Source organism: Amphiprion ocellaris, chromosome 1, assembly GCF_022539595.1.
Source record: "Amphiprion ocellaris isolate individual 3 ecotype Okinawa chromosome 1, ASM2253959v1, whole genome shotgun sequence".
Classification (NCBI taxonomy): domain Eukaryota; kingdom Metazoa; phylum Chordata; class Actinopteri; family Pomacentridae; genus Amphiprion; species Amphiprion ocellaris.
In genome coordinates, this window is record NC_072766.1 from 19,087,153 (window position 1) to 19,099,635 (window position 12,483).

At 38.3% G+C, this 12,483-nt stretch overlaps 1 protein-coding gene across 1 annotated transcript in view; it reads left to right on the forward strand.

Moving 5' to 3' along the window:
* LOC111587577 (FERM domain-containing protein 5-like) overlaps positions 1 to 12,483 on the forward strand; it is an 87,757-nt gene that overhangs the window by 63,235 nt on the left and 12,039 nt on the right. The window contains exons 4-13 of the mRNA XM_023297589.3: positions 52 to 130; positions 3,452 to 3,549; positions 5,908 to 6,031; positions 7,496 to 7,583; positions 7,709 to 7,797; positions 8,606 to 8,669; positions 9,210 to 9,301; positions 9,399 to 9,473; positions 9,596 to 9,664; positions 9,784 to 9,890. Of these exons, the coding sequence (XP_023153357.1) occupies positions 52 to 130; positions 3,452 to 3,549; positions 5,908 to 6,031; positions 7,496 to 7,583; positions 7,709 to 7,797; positions 8,606 to 8,669; positions 9,210 to 9,301; positions 9,399 to 9,473; positions 9,596 to 9,664; positions 9,784 to 9,890 (885 nt within the window). The remainder of the gene's footprint in view (positions 1 to 51; positions 131 to 3,451; positions 3,550 to 5,907; positions 6,032 to 7,495; positions 7,584 to 7,708; positions 7,798 to 8,605; positions 8,670 to 9,209; positions 9,302 to 9,398; positions 9,474 to 9,595; positions 9,665 to 9,783; positions 9,891 to 12,483) is intronic.

Genomic DNA, 12,483 nt, shown 5'->3' on the forward strand with positions numbered 1-12,483 from the left:
AGCAACAACTGCAACAATCCAAGATTTCCCTTTTTTGTCTTCTACTCACAGCCCAGCCTCCATTCACCATGTGTTTGCGTGTCAAGTTTTACCCACCGGACCCTGCTGCCCTGAAAGAGGAAATCACCAGGTAATATCTCAAGATTCCTTAGTGTACTACAGGTTGTTTATTTGTAAGGGGCCAAATACATTATTAAATATAAGTGTTACCATTTGATTTATTTTACCAGAGTTTGCTTAAGGCTAATTTTCATCTGAAAACATACCCACAGTGACAAAGCACCACTAAACAATTCAGAGAAACAAGAAAAGTCATAATATAGAGGTACACATAGTAATACATCATGTGCACACACCATGTCAACACTAGCTGAATGTTAGACAAATTAAAAGCAAGGATATTAGTTTGCAGAAAGAGTCCAATAGCACACATAGTCAGTGCAGGACACACTTTGAGTCTGTCAGAATTAGCATGTTGCAACTTTTTTTTTGCCGATGAAGTCCTGAAATGGAGATAAATGACTTGCTTATGCCTCCTCAGGGCTTTGTTTTGCATTTTCCGCCAACTTAAATAGAGTTTACTACAAACGAATTGTGTCATTTGGGTGTCATCATGACTACAGCCTTGTATTTGTCCTAAAGGACAACAGATAGACAGACTTCTGTGTGCAGAGGTAGCCACAGTCCCTCCCCTCTGAGGAACAAACTACATTCAGCAGCTATGTGTTTGATTAAAATCTGAAAAACTGGGAATCAAAAGCAACCATGTAATCAGATGCATAAACAGATATTCTATAAAGTTTTTATGAACAAAGATAAGAGAAGCAGTGTAAATCGGAGGCTCGTGTTTGCTTACAAGTTACAGATGAAATCCAGGACTTTTGTTTTCATGTGTGTGAGTCACATGTATAGTATGTGTGTCAATGAAGGAAACGTGTAAACATGTGCTCATGTTGCTAATTCTGTCCTGATGATGTAAATTTGGAGAAACTGGTACTAATATTGCCATTTTGTGAATCAAACTTGCCATAATATCAGAATATGTTTCTGCAAACCTATGACAGACAACCAGAACAACCTTGTGATATTGTTTTTCTGCTGGTGTCAATGTGCTATTTATTCACAGCAGCTACCTGTTGGTATGTTCCACCACTCGCTGCTGAAGATGACAGCTCTTACTGTGTGTCACGGTGGATGCTAAAGGATGGGAAATATCCCTGGTGTAGAAGGTCATGAGGAGCAATCACATGCTACTTCAGCAAGAGGTCGTGATATGTGTGATCGCATTGAGATGGGATTTGAAATTACAAAAGAACAGAGTGGAAACAATAAAAACCACATCACAGCCATGCAGTGAGGAAACAAACTGTGCACTGTCACCCTCTAGAATTTTCATTTGGAGTCAGCAGCAACAAAGAACAAAAGACACAAACCAAAAAAGGGCAATCTAATTCATTTTTGGGAGTCAAGTCTGCCAACACTGTTTTTTTGTTTAGTGGAAGCTCCCCTTTTTCAGAGTTCTGGCGATAATGTCAAGTCTGAAACTGGATTTTTAAAAAATCCAGCTCACATAATTAAACCATCTATTAATAAAGTTCATGAATTTCTTACATTCAGCTAGGGAGAATAGCATGAAAACGCTGACACACAGCAATATCAAACGACAGATATAAAACAAAATCAGGAAGAGCAGGATTTTATTGAGCAAAAGGGGGAAGGAAAGACGTCTCCATCTTCTGCCCTTTGTCATAAAATCACATCAGAAGTATTTTAATATTTTACTGTTATGGTATTAAGCTTCTGCAGGCAGGGAATAGCAGCACTGCAGAGATTTTAAGTAATAAAATGAGATTTTGTGGCTCAGGTAGTAAAAAAAGTTGTCCACTAATCTGTAGAAAAGTGTTGCCAAAGTTGAACTGAACCCAAAGTTACTCCTAATGACAGCCAGGCACCTTGCATGGCAGCTAACCAAAGGTGTGTGAGTGTGTCTGTGAATAAGTGGGTGAATGAGAAATGTTGTAAAAAAACAACTGCTTTGAGTAGTGTTGAGGCAGAAAAGTGCACACAAAAAATTCTATGATGTGATATGATATGCGATCATATTACCATAGACTTTCATGAGAAATTTAATATTGATTTAAGTTTCTCTCTTTATTATTAAATGAAATTGACCATCTAATCACTATTAAAACCACATGTGGTGATGAAGGTGAAAAAGCCCGTTTAATACACAGATTTAATGTATTATTAGAGTATCCAGAGCTCAGCACAGTGAGCCTCTGTGCAGGAGGGGGGGATTTAAATATTTCTTTTTCATAAGCTGCAGTGTCATGAAACTCCTCATTCCTGCTGTACTGTGTGTGTGGCATCCATGACAGCTGAACAAACTGCTGCGAGGAGTGAGCTGGAGAGCTACCGAGTGCACAGATCCCTGTAAATCACATCCCTCGACTGGTTGCCACGCAGTGAAATCTCTCATTCGCTATCCAGCTCTCCTTGATAGAGCAAAACGCTGGGAAGGAAGAGCTCCTCTAGCCTCCATCCAACTGCTCTCACTGGAGGCTTTCACATTCACACAAATGCATAGCAGATCAGCAATTGTTGTCATTTGTCTTAGATGCTATGCCCTGTTTTATACCTTTGCAAACACAGGATGAGGTAGCAAGAGGGAATAAATGCGATCAGATAGTTACATACGCATGAACCCAGAGTGTAACTTGTGTATAACTTACATTACAGAGCACAGTTTAAAACCTCAGGTACTGATCTTAGGTGATCATGAGTATTCTGTCATGTAAAATGCTCAATATAAACAGTGACCCTGCAATAGTGTTTTTTCAAAGCAGTTCTTAATACTGCTATTCTATTTATTGCTTTGCTGCTTGGAGAGAAGCAGAACCACAGGCGCATGAAATGAATCCTGGGTGGGAAAATGGACATATGAAGAATTTCTGAATGTTGCAGACGAGACAAGAAGATTGATTTGCTCCCAGTGGACTTCAGAAAGCACCTGCAATCATATTTTAAATCATTGTCAATTCTTAAAATGCATAAGCCTTAACTCAAATTCTCCCTCCAGTTAGCCTATATGTATATCTAATATTAATTTAAAATAGGTTGTGAAGGGGATAAATTGTAACATTGTTCTCAGTAGCTACATATATTTTACGTTTCACTGTGTCAAGCGACAGGATAGCTTATTTGTAGTGACCACAGACATACAAAAATTGGATTCATGACACTTGCTTCGTAAACTATTTTCATGTATTTCAGAGAAAACTATTTATCACATTCTTTCTCACTTATTAACTTACTTATTTTTTCTAGATTTTTGCTCCCACCAGTCTCTGTGTCACACCTACAGCCTCGCTGTTAAACTGTAATCATCTACTGTCAGTAGACCCTATAAAAATAATGACTCAAATCCATTTCTCTGTGTTCCACTCCACAGATATCTCGTCTTCCTGCAGGTTAAGAGAGATCTCTACCATGGTCGCCTCCTGTGCAAGACATCAGATGCAGCTCTGCTGGCTGCCTACATATTACAAGGTATCATCAGACCTGACTATGTTGGTGTTACTTTGAATTCTGACAGTTAATGCACACTTGCTGTGGTCCGTGTGTGTGTGTGTGTGTGTGTGTGTGTGTGTGTGTGTGTGTGTGTGTGTGTGTGTGTGTACTCACTTCCCTCCATATATGTATGAGGTTGAACACTCACACTGACGGGTACCTTGAGAATTATACATTGCTGTTTTTACTCTGGATTTAAAATATGAATTTTAAAACCCCCACATAAATGCAATTTAGACTCAGTTATTGCTTAAAAATATAAAATCAATAAAACTTAATTTAAACAGCACCTTTTTAAACAAATCATGTGCAGGTCAAAGTGTTTTACAAGTGACTGAGGGGAAGTATGTTTTTCTCGACAAATACTGAAAGTTTAGCAAAAAACACTGACAATTTTGGTTCCTTTGGGTTTCAGGCTCATCAGCATGCAGAGAGGTGAGATGCATTTAGAAACAGTTTCCCTGTCACACACTCTGCCAACCAACCTTCCTGCCAGCATTTTGTCTCCCAGCCTTTCCCTGAATCTAAATGTTCTCTGTGCTTCTTTGTGTCCTTACAGCACCTTTACAACAAGGCTGATTGTCAGTGTTTTGGGAGGCATTAGCTAATGTCCTTTCAAGTATTTAGTTAGTTGTAGCTCAGAATCATTTGCTGAAACACACAGCACAGTTAACTATACCTGCACATTTTTTTGCAGTTAGAATTATACGGTAGTGAGAGAAGTAAAGAAGGGAGAAAAAAAAACTTCAGTCAAACCATTTGGTAATAATTATACCAGAGTAAGGTGAACTGTTTGACTAAGCAAAGGGCAGTAAAGTGGCTAGTTTAAAGGCTGTGGGGTGAAATACATCAGGTGAGTGTGTGAAAATGGCCTGAAGATGGAAGCCTTCCCAGCTTAACCTCTAGCATAGTAGTTTTAAGTGTTTACCTTCTTTGCCAGATCTTAAGCTGTCTTAACCTGCACTTTCCTTCTAATCATTCCTTTAGGGCCCTGTGCTTGTTTAAGTGCTTTTTAACATTTTCACGTGAGAACGTGTGAATCAGAAATATTTACTGTACCTGTAAACCGTAAGGGTTTTTGGATAGATTTTTATCATCAAGTGCTGCCTGCGCTGCACAGTGCTTCTCAGAGAGTCAAGGTCTCCATATATTTCCTCCACAATCTGTAGTCTGATGCCAGTGGAATGACACCTAGAATGCTACAGCTGGCTACAGCAATGCAGAGATCAGTGCTGAGTGTTTCTCGAGTCTACACACATACCACTCAAATTACTAGTGCATTAAGATAAGGTAAGAAAAAGGCAATTTATTGGTCATCACACAATTTTAGACCCATGAAGTAAATCATAGAGCTGCCTCTCATCCATATTTACAGTCGTCACCTTTGCTAACTAAATATCACAAACCCCACATCAGTGAAAGAAATCACACTCAGCTGATATTTATGCATTTTAAGTTGTGTGGATCTTTGAGTGTTGGAGCTCCTCCTCATCAGCCTTGGACTATTCAGCATGCACATTTTTGATGTTTTGTGTGTGTCTTTTTGTGAATAGGAGCTTTAAAGACCTTGACTTCTTGGTGTTTGCCTTGTGTAATCTGAACATTTGTACTGTAGGCTTTTGAGTGTCTTCATGCATTCATTTGGAAAACCAGGGCAATCACATAGAGAGATTAAAATGAAACTTGTCCTTGGTTCAGTAATTAAGAACAGACATTAAATATAAAAATTTGGATTACAAGAATTTACGGGAGTAAAGCGTGTAAAAAACACTTTAAAGTGAAAATCTGACTTTTATAAATATAATTACTTTTTGACTTTTTTAACCATTTGCCCAATATAATAGTTTGTTCACTGTAGAAAAAATGTCTCATTACTCATCTATAAATATATGCTTGATCCTAATTAAACTGTCATGGAAAGCTGCATGCTCCTCCTGGAGATCAGAGTTGCACTGACTATATTCTGACAAAACTGTGACCACAACACAGTCTGTATATTAACATTTAAGGCACGTGATTTCAGATCTAATCTCAACAACCCATGTACTCATCAGTCTCTGTTGAAGATCCCAAAATAATGAAACCATGATGTTTTTTACTGGTGCGTTTAAGTGTCAAACAGAACTCCAAGGAAAATTAAAGCACCATTTGTCTAAAATGTAGTGGATATTCCAGATACTATCCAATTAAAATATGTTTTTGTTCAGATCAGTCAGTTCTTCTTTAGTCTAGATTGATTTCATTTACTATATTGAGAATATGTTTTTAAATGGTTTAAATGACTTAAAAGTAATCATTAATCTTTCCTTTGGTGTCTCTACTTTTCTCATTTTCCAGCTGAAATTGGCGACTACGACCCCGGAAAACATCCAGAGGGCTACAGCTCCAAGTTTCAGTTTTTCCCCAAGCACTCAGAGAAGCTGGAGCGGCGGATTGCTGAGATCCACAAGACTGAGCTGATGTAAAGTGACAACTGTCCGGATCCCTCTGTACCTATGTACTGCTTCTGTTTTGTAGCAGCCAGAGTGCAGGGCAGCCATCACAGAACCACACCCAATCATCGCTCCTACACACTCAACTGCTGACTTTAGATCTCTATATGACAACAGTCTGCTTTAATTGCAGCATTAATTACAGCTGCAGCACAGATGCAGTATAATTACATTGTAGCACATTATGGTGATGTGGTAAGTAGTGTGAATTAAAAGCAGTGATTAAGAGGTACATAGCTTGGAAGTGTTACAGGATACAATCCAATGGATGCTTTGAAAAATAATTCCATGAATAGTTTTCATTTATCAATGAGTTTATCAGTGAATGACATGTAGATTGTTTTTAGACATTTTGGAAAACTTGCATCAATTCCTCTGTGGATTTAGATTGTTTCAATATTTTCTGTCTCTTCTCATATTCTAAGACTGACTGGATGAGATCAGAGGTCTGTGGAAGCTGTACCATCTGTTGCAGGACTCCTTGTTATTTTTGTAGCTAATTTGGATCTCTGGCCATAAGTTTGTTATCATAACCAATGGGATGCCTTAGTGGTGGTACTGTGCTATGGATAGGAATTTTAACATCTGAAGTGCCTAAAACCATCGTACAGTAAAGCATATACAATACACATAACCCAGGGGGACATGGTTGTAGATTTGATCCTACACTGCCCTCTATTGCTCGTTTCCACCTTCTTCCTACAGTTAAAGGCATTTCCTCAGCTAAAGCATTTTGTAATTGAAGATGACAGAGTAGATGACTGATAGGGCTCCACAAAATGGCATAAATTTTACTCCATGTTGTAATTTACCCGAATACAAGGCAAACTCTGTGACAAAGGGATAATGGCAGTAAATTAGCATGTTTTATTGTGCACGAGTGCAAGTAAAGATCTACAATATATTCTCCATTTGTGCCAATGTGACTCATGCACTAGCTTCAGCAAAGATTATTAATAGAAGAAAGTATGGATAGCAGATTGATTTTGAATGCTGTATTTCCTTTGGTCAGTTTGACAGCTGTTAGAACATTTGTCATCACTTCAACGTTTGATTTGGGACGAAAGAGACAGTTTTAGTTTCATTCTAAGACACACAGAACAGATTTGATTATGTGTCCATTATTGGAAAAAGATGATCTGCTCAATATGATCCCAGCAAAGATTTGGAAGAGTAAGCTAGTGGTCCCAGACTTTTTTTCTGCAAGAAATTTAGTATGTATTACATCTGACTGCTTTAGGAGCTGCTCATTATTCTTTTCACCCAGTTGAAAAAAGCAGAGGAGTCTAATAAAGAAGCTATGTGGTTTATACTTGAAAAAGTTTAGATTGTTTTCCTTTTTTGTCAGAAATAAACATGTACAAATGATGTAATAATGCTGTGGCAGAAATCATTTCTTTGACTCATTGTTTTGTTCTTTTTCTCTTTCACAGAGGTCAGAGTCCTGAAACGTCAGAACTTAACTTTCTCCAGAAAGCTCAGATGCTGGAGACGTATGGAGTGGACCCGCATCCATGCAAGGTAATCAAAACAAAACAACTGTAAAGCAAACCATGGAACAATTTTACTTCTTTCTTCAAATGTCTTTTATCCGAGCAGGAATCTACTGGAAAATATAATCTAACTGTTGTTCATGTTCCTGTCAGGATGTGTCTGGCAACCCAGCTTTTCTGGCTTTCACTCCTTTTGGATTCACTGTGCTGCAAGGAAACAGGAGGGTCCATTTCCTCAAATGGTGAGCACAGACGCACACTTAAAACCTGACGTGATAATCATATTTAAACACATTAGAAAACAAGACTATGCTGTGTGTGCTTAAAAAAAGGAAAAAGGAAAAGCTGCCCTTTATTTTCTGCACAATTTAACACACAAACATACTCACTAAATTAACAGCTTGTGCATGAGTAGAGTGCCCATAAACCCAACAAACTGCTTAATATTCAAGTCTACATCTTCAAGTTTTTTATGTCCACATAACACACAGCGAATGGTTTAGGATAAAAGAGTCACAAAATTCCAGAATCTGTTGTTTAAGATAGCAGAAAAGACAAATAAAATTTTAAAATTAATTGAAATTTAATTTATTGTTTAAATTATCCACATGCAGTACAACTTTTATTGTTGTGAAATTTGGTTTAAGGAAGTCCAAAAGAAAGTAAAAGTTGCCAGTGATCCATACAAAGGAATATTGACGACCTTTCAGGACGTCTGAGTCAACCAGCTGTGAAGCAGGGCAATTGTTTACAGAGTCAACATGTGTTGTTGTTAAATCTGTTTCTTCAGCTGTGGCAGCTTATCCTTGTGATTTTGTTTGGAATCAATGTGTCTAGACTTTTCAGCACAGAAATGAAACACTAGTGGTCTTATTAATTTACCTCCTGCCACAATTAATATTTTACAACCCTTATCCATTTCTGTCTCACCCTTCTCACCCTGGCTTTCTCTCTCATTCTTTCTACTCACATTTCTGTCTTTCTGTCTTTTTTCTCATTATTTTGCTCTCTCACTCATTTGGCCTGCCTGCCTATGCATCTCAACCTCAGGGAGGAGGTGACCAAACTCAAGTTTGAAGCAAAGACATTCCATATATATGCAAATCAGAAGGAGGTATGTGTATCCATTATTAAAATGCTGCCTATTCTAGCCTGTGGTGCTCTGCTAGTTAAATGAGTGCAGCCTTGTTTTATGCATGCAGACGCTGCCACTGGAGAGCCAAGTATTTTGTCCTTAATGCAGATGTAAATGGGGAATGATAGGACAAAAAAATCTGTTAGTCAGGGGTTTCAGTCAATAAAAGAGCTAAGTAAGGCAGCACCTGAGAGGTATACTGGCCTTTAGCCAAGAGCTCAGTCCATTTGAAAGGTGAAATATCTTTAAATCTTATTTGGAATAATAAGTACGTCTCCAGGAAATTGTGGAATTTTTGTATATTATTTTATATTTTTTTTGGCATTTTTTGACAAGAACATGACTGTATACAGACAAATTTGTTTGTCTTATAAATGATGGTGTGAATGGGATTGAAGGAGGATACAAGCCTTTATGTAATGCAGATGTTGGTGTCTAACAGTGGCAGAAAGTGTTGTCAGTATTTTTATTTTCATATGAATTCAATATATATCAGTGAATGTACTGGACTTTTTACAGGATAAGAAGATCATACTGACTTACTTTGCACCTACACCAGAGGCCTGTAAGCATCTGTGGAAGTGTGGAGTCGAGAATCAAGCTTTCTACAAGTGAGTACGAGGATCTCCAAAAGTTAACTACAAAACAGATATATTTTAAGTTAGGCTTATGATCATTTTCATGATTTTTCTCTCCATTCATTCACAGATTGGAGAAGTCGAGTCAAGTCCGCACTGTGTCCAGTAGCAATCTCTTCTTCAAGGGTAGTCGCTTTAGATACAGGTATCAATAGACTGTTCCTGTGTGGCTACTTGGTTTACATCCTGTGGCTTGTTTTAGTGGATTATATTTTTTATTTTAGTGATCACAGGTTAACAGATTTCCATTTGTATTTTTTTTTTTAGTGGAAAGGTTGCAAAAGAAGTAATGGAACAAAGTGCCAAAATTAAGAGGGACCCCCCAGAGATCCACAGGTCACAATTCTTATATCAATTAAATTGTGCAGTATATTGCTTAAGTTAGTGTTTAACCCTATATGTGTCTGTGCACATGTGTTTATATGTGAGTTTATGTATGTGTATGTTAATTTCAGGGCTGGCATGGTGCCTAGTAGGAGTTGTCCATCCATCACCCACGGCCCACGTCTGACCAGCGTCCCCAGGACCCGACGGAGAGCTGTGCATATCTCCATCATGGAAGGTAAAACACACACATAAACACATAGCAGAGGAGAGAAATACTTTTCTATGTCGATGGCTATCAAGGGAGGGAGTCTTCAGACTGTCTAATAACATCTGGACTGGGCCAGTGAGCAAGAGGCTGCCTGTTTGCCTGTTAGTCAGCATATGTCTCTTTGTCCAGTGGTGCCCCAGCTCTTTTGTCTGACATACCACAGTTATGTCAGCTGAACTGAGGTTTACCTTTATCCAACACCACACATAATGTTAGAAATGCCTTCATTTGTATTTATTTCCAACTGAACCACCACTCCAGTATCCCTTGTATTAGCAGCAAACTTAATGCAAATAGAAAACATTTTAGAGAATCTGCTGCAAAGCTTCCATAAATTTTGTGCATAGTTAACCATAAGTCCACAGTGACAAATCTAATTGACAGGCAGCTGTGGCTCAGACGTAGAGTGGTTCACCCACCAATCGTCACATTGACAGTTTAATCCCAGGTTCCTCCACATGCTGAAGTGTCTTTGGGCAAGTCATTAAACCTGAAGTTGCTCCAATGGAATTCTAGCACTTTATGTGGTGGATTTGCGACCACTGGTGTGTGTGAATGGGAAACATTGTAAAGTACTTTCAGCACAACTCAAGTAGAAAAGCGCAAGCTAAGTGCAGATCATTTACTATATAAAAATACAGCTTTAGGTTTTGCACTACTGGCAATCTTTACTGGCAAATCCCCACCTGCAAACTTCCTATTATTGCTAGAATGTTGCTTAATCCTTTTAAAACCACAGGGATCACTGGTGACACTGCAGCGCATGTGTATTTCAAATTACTGTAACTCCTCGCTACTTCATGCAATTTTAATTATTCAAACTGCCCCTGAAAGCTGTGAAACGGGGCTTTCTGGTGCTATTACATACATTATGGTAATGACTGAGTGCGTGTGGGGAGAGGGAGGAAATGAGTGGAAATGAGTATTATAGTGCTAAAAGGGTTAAAGGCCGCTGGTGGCCAACAGTGGCAGTGAGGAGGCATTATAGAAAACTAATTTCTGTGCTAAAAATCAACCACAAGTTTTACAACTGCAAAAATTTTACCTTTGAATGGAATCCATTTTGTCGTTTTGCCAATTAAGTAATAGGTCTTTCACAAAAGACATTTTAACCTGTCTCAGTGTGAGATACAGATATACAGGAAATCATTAGCAATGACTCTATGTTCCACTCATTATTTACATCTGTTCTTTTCTTGTAAAAACGTCTTCTCTGAAAATGTCACATACTTTTACTTAAGTATTAGCAAAATTAGGACTTTATTTTTATCCGGCTATAATTTAGTTATTTCAAATATTTATTCACTACTTTGCTATTTTGGAAGTTTTATACACCATGTTTTTTTTAATTTTAGGTATCTTTATTTTTATTTTTGAGACCATTTTACCAGTTTTCCTATTAGCTTAGCTTAGCTACAAAGTTTTTTACTCTCATTACTTTCATAAAACTGTTGTTTATCCAGTACTTTTAACTAAATATTTTCAACATTTTATCCATCATCTTTATGTCTATTTTTAGTTTTATACCTAACCATTTGAATCATCCATTTCTCTTAGCTAACTGTTTAGATTTCTCAGATAGCTTGCTAACTGTTTTTCATGCAGTCAGAGCTCGTAGCGTTAAGGGGGTACAGCTACCTTACTATGAGGATTTTTGTCCTTGCTGTTTTAAATCAAATCGTAGTTTAAATTTTCTGATTAGTTGAGCCACGTGACAGTCTTTCTATATCACATACCCACACAAATAAAGTACAGTTTTGAGTATCAGTGTGCTGGGGTAGGAAATCACTACTTGTGTGATCTGATCTGCTGTGGATCACATATTAACGCTGCAAAATTTCTGGGGTCCTTTTATAAATACTCTCATGCAATAATTCTAAAACACACACATATTCTTGAATGAGAAAGGCAGCATTCAGTAAGTGCCTTTCCATGTCAACGGCCCCCCACTTCTAAGTGTCAGTCACTCTCTATGTATTTGTGTGGCATTTTACTCTTTCTCTCTTGGATGGTTGTTCTGTGTAAAACACACACTCACAGTGAAGAGCACCCATCAGCCGCTGGCCTCGGGCATTATTTTGATGTGAGAAAGTCATCCTGTCAGTTTATAAAGGGCACTTACGGTCCCCTGTTTCCTCCAACAGGCTATTAACCTTTTGCCAATGCTGCCACTGAGAGTAAGTTAGCTCCTGGTTGATCTGCCTCGATCAAACTAATAAACCTATAGCACAGTCTGTTCACAACAACGACAAAAAAACAGTCTTTTGTCAAACTGGCCTCCCTCTTGTCACAGAAAGAAAGATCAGACTCTGACATTGCACCCCAGTGTTGCAACAGTGAAACAACCCCCCTGTGTTTTGTCCTGTTGCTCTGTCTCTGCTGGTATTTCCACTGGTAATAATATCTCTGCCTGAAAATAGCTCCTGCTGTCAGAGGCCATGCTGTGTGTGTCACAGTCCTCGGCAGGGGGGGCGTTGAGGTGAACTGTGACACAAGTGGACCACATTCCTGGGCCTTGTCTTTCACTCTCTGACTGTCTTTCTGTTCATCTACGGCTGTC